Here is a 26,100-nt window from a genome sequence, read left to right as displayed (position 1 = left end):
GATTTAAAGACTGTCATAAAACACACCTTTTGTTTGTTTTTTTTTTTTTTTTTAAATGAAGTAGGCCTTTTTGACACTCAATTATGGTACCAGAAATACCTTATTTATTTATTCATGATAAACACCACTTCACAACTGTACAAGATGGCAATACATAAAGAAATCTTATAAAATGTAAGGAAAAAGTTCAATTTCAACAAGTAACAAAATTATAATCTTGCATCTTGCATAAATTATATAATTGCATCTTGCATGAGTGTAGAACACCAGCTCAAAAAAGAATAAATAGACTACACAATGTAAAAAACAACAAAGCCATCACAAAAGAAAACTATAAATACAACAATAATCATAAATCGAGCAATTGTAAAAACTTAACAAGAAAATTAACATAGAAAAATTTTTACTTTAAAAATACATGAAAATACATGCTTGAGGGACTTGACACTGTCGAGAAAGATACCTTAGACTGGAATAAACTACAATGGCCATATATATATATATATATATATATATATATATATATAACTAATAGAAGAAAAAGACTTCATATAAATCCTTTAATATTTCGACTTTTATGTCGTTTTCAAAAAGGTACAAAAAATATATATATATATACAGTGATACGCAAAATCAAATATCGTTTCAAAATGACACAGAGCTATTCTTAACACCATCAGTATGTTAACTGAAAAGCTAAGAATTTAGACTTTAGGATTCCTCCACGCTGGCCTAAAATAGTTTATTTGTTACTGAAATTTTTTAGAAATCTGAGTTATTTCATGGTAACTTATTTATAAAAACTGTTGCACTCTCTTACTTGAGGGCCCCAAAACACTGTTTGTTAATCTTTAACCTAAAATTTTTAATTAGAAGATTGGAATACTAGCTTGGATTTTTTTAAAATTTCCAACTGAGTTTCAAAAGTAATTTTTTGTTGCAGGAAGAAGTATTAACAGCCATGTTAGCATTTATTCATCCATGTGAAAAAACTATACTGAAGCAATTAATAAACATCGCAGATAGTTATAAAACCCTCAAATGCTTTACAAGGAGGATTCCTCACTTTGGAAAAGAACAGATAACATTGGGTATGTTTACTTTTAAAATAGGTTACTGGAATAACGTAGAATTACATTAACCATAATTAGTGTGATTATTGAACTGTACGGTAAGTAAATTCTAGGTTGTTATAACTGTGATTCAAAAATTAGGATATGAAAAAAGGTATTCTTCACCGCTGTATATGTTGTTCACTGTAAGAGTTAAGCATTGTACATTTTGACTTATTAGTTGTAGAAGTTAAATTTGCAACAATCTATAGTCAATAACCATCCTGGTTTTTATGTATGTTTTGTATATACAGGGATGCTACAGGTCAGGGAAGTCAGGGAAAAGTCAGGGAATAAAAACAGGACTGGAAATCAGGGAAAAGTCAGGGAATCCGGTCTCAAGTCAGGGAAAAGTCAGGGAATTTCGACGTTGGTCAGGGAAAAATATAAAATCCCTTTACACAAATAAACTTACTGCTGCCGCGATCATTTAATCAGATCATTTAAGTCAATATTTTTGTACGTATTAAACTGTGTTCACTTTATTTTTTGCTTTTTTATATTTACCACCCGGTTAGCCTCAACACCGCTTTTTTCCACCCATTAATTGCCAAAAACCCTGGGGATTGCGTCGAAAAAAGTCAGGGAAAAATGAAAAATTTGGTCTGGAAATCAGGGAAAAGTCAGGGAATTTCATTATTGGACTCCTGTAGCAACCCTGATATAGGGTTAGTAAAGATTATTAATAAAATATAAAATTATATATTTATCTTATATTAATAATGTCTTTGATATATAAACAAAAAAGTGCCTTTTATAATCTCACAATAATCCTTATGCTCTTTATCTTTCAATGTTGGGAGTGCCGATGGCCGAGCTGTCTGACGTTGGACTTTGAGTCTGAGTTAGAGATAGCGCAGGTTCGCAATCCTGTCTTTGACCCTTGCACTTTCTGTCAGTACCACCGACCTTGTACTGTATTGACTCTTCCCCTTATTCTGCTTGATAAGATTCTCGCACAGGCCAGTGGCCCATGAGGACAGGCAGAATAAGGTTTAAAGGGGATTGGCTTTTCCTTTTTTTTAAAAGAAAAAAAAAAACATGCTGGTTCTTATGTTTTAGTTTCAGCAGAGAAATGTATAATAATTTGACTCTTCCCAACCATCTTCATTTCTGCCTGTCCTGTAATTTCTCATTCTGGCCTTCTAAGTGAGCATAGTTAATTCAGTTTAGTGCCAAGTTCCCTTTACAAGCCAATCCATTTCATTCTTTTTACATTGTATTTATGTTGTTCTCATGTACAGTAAACAGATGCCATATTTGTTGTTTGTGTTTTATTCTCCATTCTGTATAACTACTATTTATGGGTCCAAAGATTATTTTCAAGATTTTACTCTTAAATATTAGTTTTTTTACTTCTCTTTTATTTCCTTATTCCCAGTTATCTGCCATATTTATAAGCACTGGATGAGTTTAATATTTTGTAGTACACTTTACTTTTGTCTGTTGAAGTAATAACTATCTTAAGTATTGAAAGTGGAATAGTCTTCATCAATTAATTATGTAGAAATTAAAACCTACCAACAGAATGAACAGTTTTATTCTGCATTTATCTGCAAAGGTATCCTAAAAATGTATCAAAATCACAGACATCTAAACCTCTTAATCCAAAATTCAATAATAGTAACAGTTTCAGGATACTATACTAACAAATTGTGGATAAACTTATGGATAACTTGAAGTTATAACTTTATAAAGGTACAAAAACTCAGTCACAAGTCCATTAAGATATTAGAATTTTAATAACTTGCTGTCTCAAATTCGTTAAGATAAAACTTGTTGATTTGCTGAACTTGTGACTACAGTAATAAGTGCATAAAGACTATCAAACTGAGGAGTCAAACTTGTCACAAGTTAAAAAAAAAAATGTATTGTTTCAGGGCATATTGAAGCTAATGTTGCATAGATATAGTTGTGTTTGTCCCTAATGAGCTTGGAGGGTACTCTAAATATATTACGTAATACAGTTTTTAAATTTTCCTTCTATGATAGAATATCTCATGTGACTCAGTTTTGTATATTTGAATGTGTGATTAGATGTGTTATGATTCTTGATAATTATTGTTGAAAGAGAACTTCAGTATAGTAATATTTATACGTGATGTTCCCAGATGATGGCTCTAAGATCATGCCAGGGATGTATTTACGTGCATTTTCCAGTGGTTTGCATGACAGCTTGGAGCCATATCGCACCAACCTGGTCAATCTGGAGAAAAAAGTTTTGGAATTTCCTGAAACAACTTTGTCAGGAATCCTCTCTGAAGTTTTGCCTTTTGTTCCTTTGCTCACTACTTTGAACTCTATCGTGAACCAGGTGAGTAGCCTAAACCAGTTTGAGAATTTAACTTTGCTGCAATATTGTTGTAAATTAAATTACCTGTGAAGTTGTTTGGTCGCAAAGTAGACTATTTTAATAAATTCATTGCTCATTGATTTTATTATCTTGATACTCAACATTGATTTTAAACAAAGAAAAAATTTATGTACTTTTTAAAGATAATATTCTCAAAGGCAACAAACACTTCAGGTATATCTAGGTCACATACAGTATTTGTAAACATTTTAAGTTAATCTTGATTTAGAAGGACAAAACAAGGATCTGTTGAAAGTAAAATCTATTTAATGACCAACTAAGATTTTTATTTGTTGTACCTTTATTGTATAACTTTATTCATAGTTGTATCTATTCACCTGCTTACTATTTCATTAACACTTACTTAGAAAATATATATTTTTGTATCATGTTTTCACCAATATTTTTTATGGCACTTCAATCACTTGCTGTTGTTTCAGATTGTTGCAAATAAACTTCATGGCTGCAAGATTTTACAGATGTTGCATCAAAATTTGTTATCGGGCATTGACATGGTGGATACAGCAATGGCAAGGTTTGTCAAATTTAACTTAATAGTGAAATCTGAAATTCACAGCTTTTAACATTTTTTATACCACTAGTATTTGTTTGTGACAGGATTATACAATGCTGTCATCAGGTGATGTTGAAGCAGCTTACCAGTTGGCTGCTCCACGGTCATCTTTTGGACCCCTACAGTGAGTTCTTCATTGAGTCTTGTATGACTTCCACTGACGGTCTACACTCCAGCATGACTACACTCGACAGTGAGAGCGTGCCTGACAATGTTTTGGTAATTTTCAAAGTCTCCTCATTTAATCAAGCCAAAGGAATTGATAAACCAGTAAGACTCACCTTATTGGAGGTCTGGTAAAGCTATGCTTACTATGTAACATATTATTATGTGACTGTCAGTATTACATTTACACATAATTCCTTCTTCTCTACCAATTGTCTTAATCTTTCTGGTCTTACCAATCAGTCTGAGCCTATCAGATGTTATATAAATATAGTGAATTAACCAAAAACACTACACAATTATACATACGAAAATAACATTTGTTATGTCATATAGTAATCCTGAAATTTTGTTCTATTGTAAACATATAAATGTACGAGTATATGTCCAGGAGAACAAAAATAATGCAGGATTACAGAAATATTAACCATTTGGTAAAAACATTGTATGAACAAGTTGATGTTTTTGATAAACCAATAATTTTACATATCCCCTAGAATATATATAAAAAATATATATATAAAGTTTAAAAAGAAACCAATGCATCAGAAGAGGTTAAAGGCGTTATACCCAAGCCCAACAGTGTTTTTTGCTTAGAATACAAAAATACATAGTAATAGCATATGATTGGAGAAATTTTAATCTTTGTTTATTAGAATTGTAATATAGGCCATAAGCTGAAATAATATTTAAAGATGTAAAATATCCCCTTCTGTTATATTATTTTAGAATAGATACACTGTACGTTTTACTCCCAGATTTTGAACCTTTTGTGGGTATTTTATTTAATATTTTTGATTGATTTTAATTTGTGTTTATTGGTGGAATTATAGTCAATATCCATTTTCAGAATGAGCCTCTTACTGAGTATAGGATTGTCTTGGACCAGGTGCCCAGCTACATCCCTCCATCCGTGCCAGAGAAGGCTAAGTTTGTGGGCAGCATGGTCATACTATTCTCTAGAGACCCCCGGGATAAGAATTCTGGTTAGTTGATGTTGATACATCGTGTTTTAGTAAAAGTCTTGTCTTTTGGTTTTGTGTTTAATCCTTTTCAAGTGCAGTGTATAAAATTGATACAAGCAAGATAACTTCCTCATCCTTATGCTATGGAGCAAATAAGCATATAACTATAACGAAACAATATTAAACAGTCTTAAAATGATTTTTTATTGAAATGTGTCCATTTTTAGTTTAGAAAATAATGTATTGATACACATTGTAATTTTAATTTAAACCAAAACGTTATTATTTTGATACTTAACAACTGTTCTTGTTTTGATTTTTTTGTAAAATAGAAGCATGAATTACTTAATTGTTTATATAAACTCATCTTGAGGATTTGACAAGTTAACAGAATTATGGTTGGTTTTCATAAGTGTAAAAAAAATAAAAAGAAGAAAACACTAAGTTTGAAAACCTAAAATTCAATTTATTACTGAATTTTAAACTGAAAATTAAACAACTAGTACACAGACATCAGTCATTCTCACAAGTTTATCAGATTACTCAGGACAGCGTGTTACACTAAACATTCCAATACATAATCCAACTGATATCAAAACAAAAAGATGAATCTTCAGCCAAAGAGCAAGTAATTTAAAATCAAACATAGCTAATCAAAACTGGATCCCCGTATTCCAAGCACCAAATCCTATTCTAGCTGATAACAATTTCCACCAAATAACACAGTTGCTTCTTAATGACAGCTGCCCCCTAACCACATCAAGGAACGAGCAACATGGAAAGCTCAAACCCTGAGACAGAGAATGTACAAAACTCAAAAATCTATACCTCCAGGCTCTTCAAAAAGAAGAGTGTTCAGGCTAAGCTGAAGACAAGGCAGAAATGTCTTTCGGGAAAAAAGAATATGACCAGAGATAGAAAACACTTTGAAGAGAACGTACTGCAGCCCACGTCCCAAGAGCAGACAATAAATCAGAAGCTTTACAGTAAGCGATAAACAACAAAAGAAAAAGCCAGTCACAATATGAACATGTACACCTAATAAGTAATGGAGGCACTATATAAGAACCAGTGAAAGTTGAAAATTATTTCAACAACTTTTTTGCAACAGTGCCTAAAGAAACCTACAAAATAATCAAATAAACATCCCACCTCTCATTTACCAGAACTTACAACAGATTAGTGTAAATATATTCTAGTTTAAACACATGGCACAGACAGACATAGGAAAGGTTATAGACACCCTGAAGCTAAAAACCTCATCTGTTACAGATGGAATCTCAGCCAAACTCACAAAATCCTGCAAAAAAAGAATTTTCCTGTCCTCTTACTGACATAAATAAATCACTACAACAATGATTTTTCCAGACCAGCTAAAAACTGCAAGAGTATACCCAAAATACAAAAGTGGACCAACAACTGACACTAACAGTTACATACCTATCTCAATCTTCTCCAAAATCACCAGAAAAATTGTCCTTGAAGATTTGCTACATCACCTCGAATACCACAACCTCCTAACAGGCCAATATGTATTCTTAAAAGGCAGATCAACAACCACAGCCTTAATAAAACTTGTTGGAAAATTCATTGACCTGCTAGAGGAGTGTTATACAGTAACCAACCTTTTTTTGGACTTCAACAAAACTTTCAACTTCCTAAACCACAGACAATTACTCCAAAAGTTAAGAACAGTAGGTATAGAGGGAGCAGCACTTAACTGGTTTGAGAGCTACCTGAGTAACAGAAAGCAACTGGTAGAAATCCAACACACCAAACATAAAACTTCACAAAGGGCCCAATCTGAACTTATAAATTTGCAGAGAGGTGTACCACAAGGGTCAGTCCTGGGCCCTGTGCTCTTCCTCCTTCATACAAACGACCTACCTGTCTGATTACAAGAGGCTTGTCACCCAGTAATGTATGCAGACGATACAGTCCTTAATCCAACTAAATTAATCATTTTAGTATTCTTAATCATACCATATAAAGATTTCAAAGTAAATAACATTTGGAACATTTTATTAAAGTATAAAATATTATAAGAAATCACTATTTCATTAAGATTATTAAAATTGGCAAAAAATAAAATATCCCTGTGGAAAATATTTAAAAATACTAGTAAATCTTACAACGGCATCATCTTGATTGCACTGGTTTAACTGAAAATGATTTCACAAACATAAAAAACTCTAATATCAGATGGAGTTGCTCAAAATGTATTGCAGCATTGGATGATATTGACAGTGAATGTGAGGATGTCGATAAGGTGGAATGTAATCTGGCTCTAACAGAAGAACTAAAAAATATGAATTTAATGATAAAATCATTGAGTGCAGATCTTTCAATTGAGAGAAGAAAAGACAATACTTCAAAATCTAGTTTTACAAAAAGAAGAAGATTGTATAATTACCAAGAAAAATTGTAATAAAACAAATTATGTAAAGTGAATATCAAGTTTACCATTAACATTAGGAGATTTTATTCGACTTAAAACAAATAAAAGGAAAATTAAACTTACAGCTTCCACCACTGAAATGGACTTTAGCTTAGTGTCAGTTAACACATTTCAAGCTCTTATAACAAATAATGAAGAAAATGACACAAATAGTTAAGATTCAAAACAGGTTTGTAATAAAACAATAGACAAAATACTTTTGTGTGCTGATAGTCATGGTAAGGATGTAGCCTGGCATTTAAACAAACTGCATAATTCTTCTAGCGCTATTGGTTTTGTACATCCTGGTGGTCGTTCAAAGCAAATACTAAATATGGAAAATATTGAGTCCGAGATTCATAAAGATATTTTAGTAATAAATATGTGGGACAAACAATGTAGCGCGAAATTAATCTAAAAAAGCCTTAAATTGCATTCCAGACACTCCACAGCAGTGCAAGGAGAAAAATGTAAGTCTGGTAGATTTAGAGCTGAGAGGGAGATGCATACCCGATAGGGCATGCATTTCAACGCCAAAGGAAAGCAATGGTTGACTGAGCAGATCATTAAAACGATACAAGAGTTCAACCTGGAGCAACCCTTAGCATCAACGGAAGGCAGACAACTCAGTCCGAGAGTGAGAGATCTGGCGACCCAGGAGGGAAAAGGTCCCACTTCACCAGGAACCAGCCCATAGAGGACGACACCTGCACTGCCAGGAGAGATTTTAGTTTTAGTGATTTAATTGGTTGTTAATACACTTAAATATTCAGGGAATTAAAAGCAAACTGGATAAATTTAACTTATTGCTTGCAGATTTGTGAGACAAAATCTGTATAATATGATTAAGTGAACACTGGCTTTCAAAAGAAAATGTAAATTTATTGAATATTTAAAATTAGCTGATTTTTACAAGTTGTAAATCAATCATAATATAGTGCTATGGTAAAATTTATGTGCATTGTTTGTAATCCTCGTTTATGTTTGGAAGTTAGAAAAGAGAAGAAACAAAGGAATATGTGCTGTTTCAATTTGGGGTAACATGAAAGAATAATAGCTGGTGATAAAAGTAAAATAGAATACTAATCTTATTTTATTTCAGATGAGTGCATAAAGATGCACAACTTTATCAGCAAAAAAATGGAGTCTTCGCTGTTGGAACAACTGAAATCTCTTCAGAATTCTCGAGTGTTGAACATCTCATGTCTAGAGTCTGCCATAGACAACGTACGATTATGTGTTACTCAGGTAAAACCTCTCTTTAATCATAAAACTGGAACACCACATGCATGAGTATGTGATACACATACACTTGTATCTAATTTGTCTTTCGTTACTTGGTTTAGAAATAGATATTAAAATGTTTCCTAGAATCATTTAGTAGATTTTACCTTCCCAATGTGTTTGAGTTATAGTAGGAAGTCAAATTAGAATTAATATTTTACCATATCGGTGCAGTGCCAAACAGTTGAAATAGTAAAGGGTTCTCTGGTCGGTCTTCCAAATTGTGATTTATAAGTGATTGCTACTGAAAAAATTCATCCTCTTTGTATTGCTACAAGTACAGTTGTTTATACGGGAGATGCTGATTTTTTAACAAATATTTTTCTAAATATTCATGTACAGGAATTTTAAAATTGGTATCAAATTTCCCTAATGTAATAACTACATAATCTATTGTGCAGCCTACATAAGAAAGTATTACCGGATTTTCTGAAAAAAATATTTGATAGACTGATGTTTAATAAAATGATTTGAGATTGTTAGCAGAGCTAATAGTAAACCACTGAAACTGAAAGACAATGATGGGGGTCGCACTCTTGGCCATCCGACCTGCTAGGCACTCTTGTTATTTCCATCTGAGTGCTAAGGGTTAATCACCTGTACATTGGACCAATTATTTTCCATGGCTTAACATTTTTTTAAATATATGAACTTTGCACAATATTTGATGTATAATATTTTATGAATACTATGAACCTACCATTTGTAATTCTTGCTGTTTAATAAAGACATACAATGCAATACTATTTTCCAGTTGAAATAATTAATTGTTTACTAGTTCAGCATACAGAAATATTTCATCTGCCGCTTTGTTGCCAAACTGGAGGTGGTGGAACATGAATCAATAATTAGTAACATGGCAAACTTCAATAGTCAAGATTTAATATTTAAAATGTCTAATACAGTATTTTGAGGAACAAATCATTTGAGGAAAAACCTGAGTTTGCTTAAAGTTTTCTGTTTGTAACGTCAATGCTGATCATACCAGGAAAAAACATTATAATAGAGTTTCACGGTATTGTAACCAAATTTTAGTTAAATGTTTCTTTTATGGTGTAAACATATGCGTAGAGATTTTAAAACAGTCACAAAAGCCTTTATCAGTGGTTTGTCACATTTTTAAAAGATACTTTATTTTCAACTCAAGAATGGCAGTGGATGATTTGAAAGAATTTTGGACATTGGCTATCATTTTATGTTACAAAAATTGAAACATAACTTTTTGAAAATTAGTATCTTTCCTCTTCTTCAATGTCAAAACCAAAGACGTAAGCTTAAGCATGTATAAAAATTAACTAATTAACAGAATGTGGTAATACGCCATGGTTGACAAAAGAAAATTTGAAATCTTAAACTCAATACCAAAGTCAGGAAAAGCACACACACACACACAAAATATCACTCTACAGTACTGCTGCAACAAAATGATACACAGAAGGCAGATACGTTTGTTTAAATGTTTTCAACAAATAATGATGACAAAAATTCAAAATCCTTTCATTAATTTAAAAGCCAGTCATTGACACAGCAATCAATACAAATATTGCACGTTTTCAGCAATGAAATAACGACAAAAGTATATGTTCTTAGATATCTAAAAAATTCCTGCTACAAATTTTGAAATATAAATGTACAACACTTATTGTATTTGTTACAATAACAGTGAAAAGTGCTATGACACTGTTACAGCATCTGTTCTCATTAGCCAAGGATGGAGCAGATTTGATGGGTGAGTTGAGGCTGATCAGGGATTTATATCTGCTCGGTAGAGGTGAGCTGTTCGTCACATTTCTGCGCAATGCCAGCAATACATTGCTGAAGTCGGTTTCCTCCAACAGTGGTAGAGGTGAGTCACTATGTCACATTTCTGACCATTGTCAGCAACATGTTGCTAAGCCGGACTCAAAAATAACTTTTATTATCATTGGTATTAGTATTAGTTTTTAAAATGATCATAAGTTGGTTGGCTCTCCTAGTTCATAAACAATGCAGGGATCCTGACTAAGAATACAATGACTAACAATGTTAGGAGCTGTGATTATTATGTGTGAAAATCTGATCAGTCCGTGGATAGTGTAGGTTTATTTGACCATAAAACCTTTTTTTAAACCTTATAAATTTCAACCAGACTTTCGGCCTAGTTCTAAGGTAGTGCTGAATGACCCTCCTCATCTATAGTACTTCAGCTATTAACAATAATAATAATAGCAAAGTGGATAAATCAAATAAAAGACAAATTATTCTGTTTTAACGTCAGAACATATATATATATATATATATATATATATATATATATATATATATATATTGTTGTACAACATTCAAATCAAGTGAAGGAATAGACAAATGGCAGTTGCGATGTCATGATAATAGTTAATAATATAAAACGAATAATTATAAAAGAATGAAGATCAGCAAAAAGCAGTTTAAGTTATTACAAATTATTTACTGGAAAATTGTATTAAAAATGATAACAATTTCTGGACTGTTAGAAAAAAGTAAACGTTTATACAACATAGTATGTTTGAGAATCTCCTCTTGGAAAAATGGTTCCATTCTATTACTTATTATTAATGAGAATCAAACGACAGGAGACTTTAATATCAATTTCCTTGTATAATCTTACGAATTAAATCTATTCAATAGCTTAACTAACAGTTTTACTTATTTACAACTGTCGGAGACATTATCTGTAGATCTAAAAAAGGAGGCTTATGTTCGGACAATGTAATAACCAATCATTTCTTAGCTCCTTCCAATCTGAAATTCTTTTCACATGTCTGTCTAACCATGAAAGCCAATTAATAACTTTCTCTCTCCTTGTTACACCAAATGAGTCTGTAAAAAAAAAATTTTATTCCTTTAGATGGATCTTCATTCCTAAAAAAACCCAAATTCAAACGCTTCTTTGAAACGAGTCATGGAATATGGTGTTACAAAACACTACCTTTGTGGATATTTTTTCAACATTCACTAACATCTTTATAGGTTGTTTCAATTCTTGTTTTCTCTTAGTTCTACAAACTTCCTTTACCTTAGCAAGAAAATCTACAACTAGAGCTGAGGTAGTTGACTCTGGGAGTTTTTTTAGTTTTGTAGAAGACTTTGTGATGCTTATGTTCTGCATTTGGAGAACCCAGTGGAGCTAACAATCCACTATATTATATTCTCACAGAATCAGGGTCACAATCTTATAGCTGTAGACCTCTATCCATAATGTCCACTAGTGGAGAGTGTGAGCCTGAGTAAGGTTTGCGCAATAAATCCATTAGAGATAGCATCTCCTCTCAATGATACATTTATTAATGTTTCCAATCATTTGAAAAATATCAACCCACTTTGAATTCTTACTGAGTGCCTCCTTTATGGTAAGTTCAGGATTCTTTTTTTCTTTCATTATATTCATATCACAAATATATTAAGTGCAATCATATCATTAGAAAATCCTATTTAAAGGATGTTTTCATTATTTATTTTCACCACTGAACTTACTTCCATATTTACATATTCATTTAACATTTTCATTTTTGAAGATATCTTTCCAAATAACTTTAAGGTCAGCAAAACAATTCCTGTACTGAAAAAATTAATAGCACAAGACATCCAAACACCTGTATTGTCAAAGGTTTCTGATTGAGGATTGTAGATGACAGGCATCTTAGCTTTTTTTAATCGGGGTGAGTCTTGTCTCATCAGTACAGTTTTCAATCAGGTTTTAATATATTGGATGCTACAGCCTTTGCTTTAATTCTCTCCCACAAACAGGCCTTGAATCGACTTGGACGGTTCAGTGCCACTGTGGAACGCATGACTCAGGTCAACTTGTATTGCATTACAATTTTCCTTTGACAAGTGTTGCAATCTATTGGCAATATTCTAAACAGTTACAGTTAATCCGCTATAGTCACCACTGTTGTAGTATTGTTCTCTGTAATAATGCTTTTATTGTTTTTTTATTTTAGTTAGTTCAGTGGAAAACATGTCTATGCTGATTCATCCGCTTTGTAACATTGAAATCAATTTTGAAATTTGTTGTGATGGTGATAATTTGAGTGAATGTAGTGATATTTGTGTTGACATTAATTCTGGCTAGGCAATAAGACACTAAAGGACCTGCAAACAGTGCTCTACTATGTTCTGCAAACATCTGTGTTTCTTTATGTATCATAAAAAATGAATGGATGTTACTCAAACACAATGTAGTTCATTCTATAATTTCAAATTCCCTAGGGATTCGATCCACAACAGTGTGAATAATCTTGTGTGACTTTTTAAAAGTTAGGAAACTGATTTTAGATGTTTACCTCAAAAATTGCCAAATAAGCAAAAAGCCGAGCATGTGAGAATCAGCCAGTAGACCCTTCATCTGTGTAATAATAGTGGTCATCTGATTATTCCCAAAATTGTAACTTTAGATGAGATGTGTGCATTTTATTGTGTTTAAACTCGAGAAGAGTTTTGTGTATGGGTGTTTGAAGACACACCATTCCTCACAATGGTCAAGAAACAATAATCGATATAGCAAGTAATGAACACTGTTCTCTTCAGGAGTATGGAACTGGTGTAGGCTATTAGTTGGTATAATGAATGTTTTCCAGAAGTTTTGCACTGCTGCAAAAACTTTGGATTTTTTGCTGAAAATGGCAGTAAAATTATGGAGCATTCTCCTTATTCACTCGATCTCACTATCTTTGGCTTCTGGTTATTCTTCAATTTGAAAAAAATATTTGCTTGGTCATCCCTTCTGATGCTGAAATTAATGATTAGATTTGAGCTATATTTACTCAATTCAAAAGTGAGTGAATAGATACTTTCAACAAGTGGAGAATGAAACTTCAAAAGTGCACTGAGGTTGGAAAGAATAACTTTGAGCACACCTAACATTTGGTAAGTCTAGCACAAAAACTCTTTTATATTTCAAAACTTTCAGAGTGACTCTCGTTTTTAGATGATGACCTCCATGAAATGAAGTCAATCTGCTGAACAAATGTATCACTCAGTCCATCATCAACATTGCTTTTGTAGTAAAAACTAAAGATTTTTAGGATTTTCATTAAATGGTGATTTCTCAAGGGTCTCTATTCTTTTTTTTTTTTTTGTAACTACAACATAGGGTGTAACAAATCGCCAAATGCTGATAACTGACTGGCATCAATTACTAAATTTAAAAGTGATAACAAAAACTTTAAACTGCTTTTACTGCAAAAACTGTTGTTCTAAGTTTATTTATACACACAGCATATATACGTATTTACAGCATTTCATTTGATATAACGTATTACGAAAATTAAAAGTAAGAAATTGGCTATTTTAGATTATGACATTACTCACAAGACAACAGTTGTCAGAACAGTTATATCAAGACGCAATAACAAAAGTGTATTAGTTATACTTCTTACTTTAAATTATATTTTAAATAAATTACTTGCCTAATGTTTCAGATTTAAGTAACTTGTTAAACACTTCAGCTCGCAGTGTCCAATTGAACAGTGATGTCATCATGGAAAAATTCTCGTTCAAAGTACCACCGAAAGATGCTGTTGCACCTGGATGTAAGTGAACTGAATGTCTGCTATTGTCTCTTGTTAGAAATTATCAACTTACATTTTTATGTATTTAAATTCTAGAATTTTAACTGATCATTATATGCATTTGAATTTTAACAATTTTGATTGAGATTATTCGATACATTTAAATTTTAACAATCTTGGTTAATATTATTACATTTTTTATAACTCAATACACACTTTTTATAAGCCTATTTCCATTTCAGTAGTATACTTATATACAATAAAACAGTAAAAATAAAATTTAAGACTGACTTTAGTTTGAGTCTGAATAAAGCTCATCATGACTCTGGTAGATTAAGAATGGGAAAAGAAATGCCTCCTCCACCTGCAGTTTACTCTGACTGTGCCCCTCTTGTACATGACTTTGTAACAGGTTCCTTATGATTGGTGATGACTGGAGTACAACCATTCCTGGCCCGCCACCTGCTGTTCACACTGCCTATGCTCCTCTTTTACAACACTTTGTTTGTGACAGGTTCTGTATGGTCGGTGATGACTGGAGTACAACAATTCCTGACCCCTCCCCCTCCTGTTCATTCTGACTGTGCTCCTCTTTTACAACACTTTGTTTGTGACAGGTTCTGTATGGCCTGTGATGCCTGGAGTACAACCTCCCTGGCCCCTCCCCCTCCTGTTCATTCTGACTCTCCTCCTCTTGTACAATACTTTGTTTGTGACAGGTTCTGTATGGTCGGTAATGACTCTGGAGTACAACCTCCCTGGCCCCTCCCCCTCCTGTTCATTCTGACTGTCCTCCTCTTGTACAATACTTTGTTTGTGACAGGTTCTGTATGGTCGGTAATGACTCTGGAGTACAACCTCCCTGGCCCCTCCCCCTCCTGTTCATTCTGACTGTCCTCCTCTTGTACAATACTTTGTTTGTGACAGGTTCTGTATGGTCGGTAATGACTCTGGAGTACAACCTCCCTGGCCCCTCCCCCTCCTGTTCATTCTGACTCTCCTCCTCTTGTACAATACTTTGTTTGTGACAGGTTCTGTATGGTCGGTAATGACTCTGGAGTACAACCTCCCTGGCCCCTCCCCCTCCTGTTCATTCTGACTGTCCTCCTCTTGTACAATACTTTGTTTGTGACAGGTTCTGTATGGTCGGTAATGACTCTGGAGTACAACCCTCCCTGGCCCCTCCCCCTCCTGTTCATTCTGACTGTCCTCCTCTTGTACAATACTTTGTTTGTGACAGGTTCTGTATGGTCGGTAATGACTCTGGAGTACAACCCTCCCTGGCCCCTCCCCCTCCTGTTCATTCTGACTGTCCTCCTCTTGTACAATACTTTGTTTGTGACAGGTTCTGTATGGTCGGTAATGACTCTGGAGTACAACCCTCCCTGGCCCCTCCCCCTCCTGTTCATTCTGACTGTCCTCCTCTTGTACAATACTTTGTTTGTGACAGGTTCTGTATGGTCGGTAATGACTCTGGAGTACAACCTCCCTGGCCCCTCCCCCTCCTGTTCATTCTGACTGTCCTCCTCTTGTACAATACTTTGTTTGTGACAGGTTCTGTATGGTCGGTAATGACTCTGGAGTACAACCCCCCCTGGCCCCTCCACCTGCTGTTCACTCCGACTGTGCTTCTGTCTTACAACAATTTATTCAACTTCCTGCTACAGGTCAAAATGGCTGAACTTAACCTCCACAATGTTTGGCTTGAAATAATCAAAAGGAAGGATCAACCGTAAGTCAAATAAGATTAAAAAGAAAAATAATGTTAATAAATAAATTTGAAGAATGTATTTATTCATTAAAATAATTATCAGTTGTGGGTGGTTATTATCTATACTGTCTGTGGATAAAATGTAAAAATTCATAAAACATATTAGTACGCTACAATTTATAAATTAAAATTAGATTACAATATTGTGAAAAGAATATGGGTTATTAGTATTACAGCATCATAAAATATGGTAATTACATTTTTTGAATGTGCTATTGTTAATCAGAAAAATTACACAGGCTTGCATAGCTAAAGTGGTTTGTGGAAGAGACATAAAGACATTTAGCTTTTATCTGGTATGTATTAGATATCGGATGTGCATGGGTTGAACAACAGTGGATAGGAGACTTATCTGTCGCCATCAGATTTTCCAGTCTGGATGTAAGTTTTGAGCCAGTTGTCCAATGCAGAACAAGAATATTAGCAATAAGCCAAACAAGCAGTATGTTTCACAGCAGACAAAGTGACTAGCTGCAGCTGTATAGAGCAAGGGAGTTACACTACTGGACCAACCACACCGGCTAACGAAATAAAAGTGGTTATTGCCATATGTAGTATTTATTGAGTGTCAAGTCTAGAAAACTGGGTTTGTAGGCTATAGCCAACACCTGCCTGCTGTATTAACTTTTAATACAGTACAACCTCATTTATCAATTTAGCTTCAGTTATTCAGATCAGTTTTACAGAGTGGAGGAAATCAGGGTTTTTTATAGAAAAAAAGCAAATTTTGACGAATTTCCACAATAATTTGTTTTTTATTAACACATTTGGAATTCAGAATAATGTGTACAACAGTGTTGGAATAGGCCTACAAGAGAAATGTTGATAATTGTGAATTTGGAAGATTTAAATGAATGGCATCAGACCAAATATAGCATTGGTACAATGACTGATGTAGAATTTATATCAGCAGCTTCTTTTTCAATGATAACACAGGACAAGTAAAACTATTCTGATAATAAATGACCAGAATATTTAATGACTTATGTTGATGTCACAGCATATCTGGACAGGCTGATGATTTATTTTGACCTGAAGTTCGCCAATTCGTCCAGAGAAAATGGCATATTGAAACGTCTGCTTGTTCGTACTTCATGGAAGCAATTTACCAAAATTAAACAAAAATTAATTACTGAATAGATTTTACTCAACAGTAAACAACATTTCTTTTTTAGTTTATTTTTATATCATTAAACTTTGTAAAATGAAATAATAAACTGGCTCTATTTTAGTATTATATTTGTAACAAATAAATTGCTTAATATTATCTGTGATCTGAATTGTGTTTTTACATTATTCCCAGTTATTCGAGTTATCATTTATCTGGGTCACTTCCGCTCTAACATATTATTATAATGTTTAACTTTCTTAACTGAATATACTGTTCTACTTTCTATTTAGAAAGTTAATAGCAGGATTGTACATTTTTATTAGCAAAATAGCACTACATGTCAGGCCATGACTTCAATGAGTAAAGGTATGTACATTACCTAATTTTTAAACAGTTACTCAACAAACAACAATCCAAATAATAGTTTAACTTTATATTGTATAGGTTTTATTTTTATTTTTACAAATTCAAAAGATTCAAACTTAATTTAATAAGAGTGTAAATTTCCTTTCTAAATTATAGTATATATGCTTTAGCATACCCATTTAAAAAATAACAATAAAAACTCATTTTTGGAGCACAACTGTGAAAAAAACAATCAGTCAAAGGGTTTATCAATTTGGTACTCCACATTGGGTGTTAAATTGAGAAATACTTTTAAATAGAGATACTTACACTTGTGCTAAAATATATAAATTGATAGATGAATAAAAAAGACTACTTTGGTTTTTTTAACAATTTAAGAAATTAAATGTTTTTAATATATGGAAATATTAAATTATTTAAAATTAAAACAGGGGTTACTAATGTATAGGGCTGAATGTTAAATTTAATATAGATTAATAGAGTTTATTAGATAAATTTATAAATTTCAGCAGAGTAATCAGGGTTTTAGCGAGTGGTAGTTAGTACTGGCAATTAACAAATATTTGACAAGAACAACTTTTACAAAAGGCAGGTGGTTCTTCTTAGTCCTATGATTGACAATTAACTAGTTAGTATGAATAACTAGTTAGTAAATAACTAATAAAAATATTCTTTCTGGCTCAGTCAGAAGAAGAAGGTAGATGTTTTAACAACTGAAATATTACATACCATTTGAGATATAAAAGAATGTTCATAACAAAAGGTTTAGGATTTGTTATTAGCAAATTCAACAGTCTTATATTTTTCTCTAGGTTCATAAGTAACAGAGTTGTGAATATTTTTAATTAAAGTTTAAACGGCCGCCATAATGGAAAGAAAGGTGTACTAAGTTGGCCAACAATCTTGAGGTATTTAAAAGATCAATTTTTGTTCCAAGTTTGAACTTTTTTGTGATTTACATATAATCAGTATCTCTATAAAGATACAAAAAAATTTATTATCACAACATTTTTAGTAAATCTTAAGCATTCTTGGGTACTTTTTTGTCTTTTCTCTAGGTTTATAAATAACAAAGTTGTAATTTATTAAAGTTTGAAATAACTGCTATATTTAAACAAAATAGAATACCAAGTTGGCCACTGAGCAAAATATTGATAAGATAAATCTTTTCTAAATTCTCAACTTGATTGAGCTATTTGGGGACAGTTACAAGCTATGTTCTTTAGCATATATATATATATATATATAAACAATAGAAGAAAAAGACCACATATATTTCTTCTATTGTTTAAAGAAGCCTCTGAGCATATATATATATATATATATATATATATATATATATATATATATATATATATATATATATATATACAGGGTGATTCAAAACTAAACGGCAATCTCTCGGGAGCTTATTCTATAGCTAAAAACAAGTAAAAAAGTTCATATAACCATATGCCCGGAAACGCTTCGTTAGCGAGTTACGCCTAGCGAAAGATTTCGCCCGGATTTCAGAACCCTTGGTGAAGTCAGGCCGTATAAAAATGGTAAAGGTAGTTACAAAGATACAAATACGATTGTTTTTTATGTTTTTATATCTGACAAATTTATTAAAATTCGTCCCAGAGCTGTAAATGCAATACTTTCAGAGATATCTTACGTAAAACACAAGAATTGGTGCAAAGAAATAACACATTTTTGTGTTTAACGTAAGATTACTTCCATAAATGTTAAATAAAGGTCATTTTTTTCTTAAACGGATTTGTAGAACATTTAATTCTGAAAAGATTCATGTGAATTACTTAGGAAAAAAATTAATAATAGGTATTGAAATTTAGCTTTATTTAAAAATAAAACAGACGCACAAAAATGCATATTCTTATCTGCATAAAATATTAACTAATGTTTAGGTTGTGAGTAACAGCTGATCATTTATTCAACACTTTTTATCGTCATATTTTCTTTGCAAAGGTTGGCAATATCAGCTGATCAACAATTAAGTTCATGAAGTAATATTTGAATAACCTTTATGGAGGTTTTTGTATTGTGGCGTGTGAAGATTGTATTTTGTGAGATCCTGTGATTATTTGGAAATATTTTATACAAGTGTATAAAATATATTTTATTAAATATTTATTTTTAAAATATTTTTATAAAAGTGTATGTAATTATCTTAGTAAATAATGGCAGATAATGTAAATGGTATGTATTCGTTTGAAGAGTATACGGACATGATACTGATTTACGGCAAAGTTAACAAGAATGGTTTAGCTGCAGTTCAGGAATATCGTGATACTTTTCCACATCGAAGAACACCTGATCGCAAAACATTTGAAGCTGTGGAGAGACGACTTAGAGAAACTGGTAGCTTTAAACCGAAGCGAATAGATACAGGTCGTCAACGTAGCGCAAGGAACTATAATAATGAACAAGCAATAATAAATACTGTAGAATTATCACCAACCACAAGCACCAGACGATTATCACGTCAGTTAAATATTTGCCAGTCAAGCGTATGGCGGACACTTCATGAAGCACAGTTGTACCCATTCCATATAACACGTGTTCAAGACTTATTACCGCAAGATCTTAATAAACGGAAGATGTTCTGCCGCTGGTTAAGAAGAAATTGTTTACGACATCAGTATTTTCTTCGGCGTATTCTCGTTACTGATGAATCCTGTTTTACTAGAAATGGAATTGTAAATTTTCGTAATGCCCATACTTGGGCGTACGACAACCCACATGAAACTGCGACGAGGCATTTTCAACATACATTTTCAGTCAATGTATGGCTTGGTGTTCTGGGTGATAATTTGATTGGTCCATTTTTCCTCCCTAATCGACTTAATGGAGTAGCGTACTTAAATTTTTTAAGAACTAAACCTGCCTACCCTCTTGGAAGATATTCCTGTTCAAAACAGAATAAATGCATGGTTTATGCACGACGGAGCACCTCCACATTTTTCTAATGATGTGAAAAACTATTTAAATGATACATACGGTAGACAATGGATTGGTCGAAATGGACCAGTAAAATGGCCACCACGTTCTCCTGACCTCACGCCAGCAGACTTTTTCTTATGGGGTTGGATGAAGTCAATTGTTTTATTCAAAACGGATTAACACCATAGAGGAGTTACGTAATCGCATTACAGAGGCGGCAGAAACTATCAAGAATGCTCCAAACGTTATGAAACGCGCTAGAAAAGAGTGGATTCGTCGTGTGAAAACGTGCATTGCTAACAACGGAGGACACTTTGAGCAACTATTATAGGTGATTATTACAGTTTTATAAAGGTAAATACATTTTATGTTAATGTTCAGTCTAGAATAAATGATCAGCTGTTACTCACAACCTAAACATTAGTTAATATTTTATGCAGATAAGAATATGCATTTTTGTGCGTCTGTTTTATTTTTAAATAAAGCTAAATTTCAATACCTATTATTAATTTTTTTCCTAAGTAATTCACATGAATCTTTTCAGAATTAAATGTTCTACAAATCCGTTTAAGAAAAAAATGACCTTTATTTAACATTTATGGAAGTAATCTTACGTTAAACACAAAAATGTGTTATTTCTTTGCACCAATTCTTGTGTTTTACGTAAGATATCTCTGAAAGTATTGCATTTACAGCTCTGGGACGAATTTTAATAAATTTGTCAGATATAAAAACATAAAAAACAATCGTATTTGTATCTTTGTAACTACCTTTACCATTTTTATACGGCCTGACTTCACCAAGGGTTCTGAAATCCGGGCGAAATCTTTCGCTAGGCGTAACTCGCTAACGAAGCGTTTCCGGGCATATGGTTATATGAACTTTTTTACTTGTTTTTAGCTATAGAATAAGCTCTCGAGAGATTGCCGTTTAGTTTTGAATCACCCTGTATATATATAAAACATTGAATAAGGTGGCTTTTGGCTCTGGGAGCCCATGTTCGGTAAGAGTTATGCATACATTTTCAGCAAACGCTACCGACATTTGCGATAGGCTGAATTTTTATACAATATCTACTTGATATCATGAAATTGTTGATGTGGTTTTCAAAATATAGGATCAAGAGTTCATGGAGTTTATCAGTTGCTATTTGCTAAAAGTTTGCTAAAGTTTTTGGATTATGGAATTGTAAAACAAATGTTAACAAAATAATTAGATTGAAGTTTCAAGGACTTCGATCACTTGTTTCAGTGTGCGGCAAGAGGTATGGTCACTACACAACTGCCTCATGTTCCTTATCCACAATCTCCAGTGTTACCTACAACTGGATGTGCTGGAGGGTGAGTTCAGCATTCTTCAAGCTGCCCTGGACAAAACTGAGGACTTTGAGCAGGTCATTCACCAGCACAGCCTCTTCATCACTCATATCACAGCCCAGGCATTTTTGCTTTATAAAGAGGTGATACAATTATCTAATTATCTTTATAATTTTCATCCCCAGAATTTAAAAATAATATGATTAACCTTTATAGTCTCAAACACTTACAAAAGTAAGGCACTGCCAGAGTCTATGTGTTTGTACTGTTTTGTTCCTTTGTGCTTATTGGTTTTTTTACTGTTTAGCCAACAAATATATAACTAAAAATGTAAAGGTATATTTTGGAATAAAAAAACTAATGTTACAACTTTTGTACCTAAAAGGTTTTTAATCTTTCAGTGGCGTGCACTCTTGATATAGTCTGTCAGAAGTTGATAGTTCTAGCGAGAATAGCAAACTTGCAATAATACATCAGAATTTATACAATTCATGTACAGGTATTCATAACCTATTTTTATCAAATATTCGCAAAACTGTGGATAAATAGCCAAAGTAGGGAAAATTGTGGTATTGTAAGTAATATTTAACTTGAAGTTTGTACATTCTATGTGTATGTTACACTGGAAATTCCACAAAGTTGTTTATTATTAAAAAAGCTGGACTCTGTCCACTTTGTAAAACCAATCCAGATAACCTGGAGATAAAGAAGATTCTGATAAACAATGTTGTATTGCATTCTTGTAAAATATGTAAATCTAATTAATATAGAAAATAATGTGATAGAAGCTAATTTTTTCTTAGGTAACTTTCATAATAAATTATTTACTATTTTTCAACAATAATATTGATTTAATAATACATAGTTCTTCAAAATTGAGACTGTACACTATTTATTAAAATTTCCATGGAAGCCTATAATAAAACAAGTGTAAAGCAATATTTAGCGCCCTTAAAGCCTCACAATCCTTGGAAATGGCGGTGTTCTCCCATTTCATTGTTCCTTCCCCCTAGTGATTAATTCTAGAACAGGCTAAAGACTCATGGCGATTCTTTTGAATAAGGTTTTTCAACATCCGAACACAGTTAATGCTGTAATCTATATTCCATTACACTCAGAGAGATATGCTGAGTATTGTGATATAAGACTGATCCTTTGTGCAAGTTCAAGAATGGCTTGAATGAATGGCTGAATCGTATGATCAGTTTTGCAACTTTTGAGCACCGCCCTTTTGTTTAGGATTAATCTTAAGAGGTCTGATTTGTGGGATGATGCTCTCTCTACTAACTAAGACCTTTAAAATGGTATGCTCATCAACCTATGCTTATGTTTAAGATTTCCACCAACTCCTTATGGGCCATCCCCCTGAGGTGGTGAAGAGCTACTGATTGCATCAAAAAGTTTAATCCTATGCCCTATATCACTTTACAAAGTTTTATGCTTGTGTGTTTATGAGTACAGAACATATTAGACCATTTCAAAACACTTCAGCGCCCCCGTATAACAGACAGAAGAAGCCTGTTTGTATGGGATTTCACTCAAATGTTGTGTTGAACAGAATGCAAAATAGAACTTGAATTTAGTCATAAAAGAAATCTAAGGTAAACAAATCGTAGCCAGTATTCCTTAGTTCAATGTTACCCAGAAACACAACATTGTTATCCAATATCCTACTATCTAGCTCTTTGAAACTTCTACTCATACTTCTAGAACTAACAAAATAAAATTTCAGTATTTATACCAGTGAACAGGTTTTTTTCAGCTAGTATTTGTAATTGATGGGTTACTTTTATCTACAAATTCTAAAATGGTAATGCAATACACCATGTTTTTTCTATAATTTGAATGTTGCCATTTTCAGGTACACAATCCAGATCAACCTTCTCAGGTGAAACGTCATCCGGTGAGTTTCAGATCATTTTAAGTTTCTATCTCTCTCTCTCTCTCTCTCACCACACATCCATATTCTCTTCCAGTTGTAACAGTGTCAGTCAAGAATTAAATATAAAAAAACAGCACAAACTCCTCCCTTTACATACTGGTCATTGTATTTCATAAACTACCAAAGTGTTTTGATTGCAACCTGGTTTGGATTCTTCCAGATGTCTACTGCATTCCTACACAAAATCGAAATTAAATCTTTTTTGCAAATACTTTTTGTGCATATACTGGTTATGTCATTCAAACCTTTTGTGGCAAAAATGTATCAAAAACACAAACGCCTACATAATGCTTTTAGATGAAAAATGCCTTTTTAAGAATGATTTCTATTGCATTAAAGAGTTAACAGTTAAAATATCTGCAGATCTCATTTCTTAAAATTAAAGAGTTAACAGTTAAAATATCTGCAGATCTCATTCATTATGGTACGTATATCTCTTCAGCATGGCGGGTGATGTAGTGAAGTGTCTGTGCGTCTCTTGAAGACGGTATAGGAACCGGCACCATGCATTGTTATGTAAGGGAATGTGTGGAAATTGTTGTCATATTAGTTGTTCTAACCAGTGGCGGATTATGACCTTAGGGGCCCCTAGGCACATGTTAACTTGCGGCCCCCCCTACCTAAAAAAACAAAACTACACAAAATAAAAAAGGTTGGGACTTACAATTAAAACTAAGTTAGTGGCTTTGTACACTTTATAATAAATTTAAATCATATTAGTGACATTATACATTGATTACATGAATAGTTTTATGTTTTATATTTCCTTACAAATCAACTTTTGTAGCTTTTAATGCAGCAAACTCGTCTACAATATCATCAAAATTCAGTTCATTCAACAGTTCAGCATTTGCAGAAAACCCAACTAGGCTGGACAGCCTGGTGTCAGTGGTTGAGTTGCGTAGGTAATTCTTCACACGTTTGAGAATGCTGAATGACCGTTCTCCCGATGCATTTTAAGACATGCATAATAAGATTTTTAGTGCAGTATCAATGTTTGGGAAGAGTGTTGTCAGTTGTTTCTCCCTGATAAATTTTAAATAGTAGGCAGGTAAATGATGTTCTTTTGCGTTTTCTTCTATACCTTCAGCTTCTTCCACAAACGTTTTAAAATGGATCAGTTCTTCCCCAAGTTCAGATGTGAGATCCGAGGAATATTTATCCACCAAACCACACGCTTTTTGACGAATTTCTTCATCATTTAGTTTGTCCATGTTATACAAAACACCAAAAACCTCATTTTGATCAAAATAAATTTTTGACCTGTTATCTAATTCCTGGGTTATATTGTCAATAACAATATAAAATGTATTTACAATCATGTTTTCTCTTCCATCAAAGCTACTGGTATCAGTGCCATTTAATTCGTCTTCGTCTGACATTCTATTTCTCTTCCTTCTCCTTTTCGCGTCTTCCTCGTAGTTAGCTACCTCACTTTTTATTAATTCCGTACCCTTCTGTTCATAGTAATCATATCTCTCTCTAAGGGTCTGTACGTAATCTTTAAGTGATTTATACAGATTACAAACCATTCCCAAGTCAGCACTTGTGCTTTGCATGGTTAAAGTTCCCATTTGTTAAAGAACCAAACACTTCATTCTTAGAACCCCGAAAGGCCAATCCCCGAGACCCAAGGAACTTTATTACGTGAATAACGCGTGATAAAACTTTACGCCAGTAGTCCACTTCTTTCATGTACTGTTGATGCAACGCAGAATCAATTTTACCAAGAACATTTCCTCTCTTAATTAACAAAAGAAAGGGTGTTATTTCTATGAGCTGAACTTTTTTCATGTTGTGAAAGGCGGCTTACATTCTTCCAATCATTAAATCCATTTGTAAAAGCAGTGTCACAATTAATTGATTCATTGTGAAATAGGGTACAAGGGACACAATAAAAACAACCTGCAGAGTGTGAATACATCAGCCATTCCCTCTTTTGTAATTGTCCATTTTTCATGCGCGTAAACAGCATGTTCTTGTTGGCATTTTTTTTATTTATTATTTATAAGGGCATAAAACACGGAGGTTATCAATGCCCGTAGGGTTAACGGACACCTACACTTTAAAATATGGTGTCACGTTATCAGTATAGAGAATAGACAGCGGATCGCTGTGTCAAAGAAGATTATCACATTAAGACACTAAGAAAAACAACAGCAGTGAACAGAAAACTAAAACTAAATAACAAAATAGCCGAGAGGCTGTAAAGGGGCCCAATAGTTAAAAT

General features: G+C 33.0%; 1 protein-coding gene across 2 annotated transcripts in view; it reads left to right on the top strand.

The window, feature by feature from the left end:
• Positions 1-26,100, top strand: part of LOC124354689 (gamma-tubulin complex component 4) — a 38,998-nt gene that overhangs the window by 1,832 nt on the left and 11,066 nt on the right. The window contains exons 2-12 of one of the 2 annotated variants that reach the window (XM_046805325.1): positions 944-1,091; positions 3,224-3,426; positions 3,906-4,000; positions 4,084-4,258; positions 5,055-5,190; positions 8,709-8,854; positions 10,580-10,736; positions 14,332-14,442; positions 15,976-16,153; positions 21,864-22,071; positions 23,790-23,831. In XM_046805325.1, the coding sequence (XP_046661281.1) occupies positions 944-1,091; positions 3,224-3,426; positions 3,906-4,000; positions 4,084-4,258; positions 5,055-5,190; positions 8,709-8,854; positions 10,580-10,736; positions 14,332-14,442; positions 15,976-16,153; positions 21,864-22,071; positions 23,790-23,831 (1,599 nt within the window). The other variant, XM_046805326.1, reaches the window with a different exon arrangement.

This window comes from Homalodisca vitripennis, chromosome 2, assembly GCF_021130785.1.
Source record: "Homalodisca vitripennis isolate AUS2020 chromosome 2, UT_GWSS_2.1, whole genome shotgun sequence".
Classification (NCBI taxonomy): domain Eukaryota; kingdom Metazoa; phylum Arthropoda; class Insecta; order Hemiptera; family Cicadellidae; genus Homalodisca; species Homalodisca vitripennis.
The sequence above is the reverse complement of the archived record's forward strand: the minus strand, read 5'-3'. Positions and strand labels throughout refer to the sequence as shown.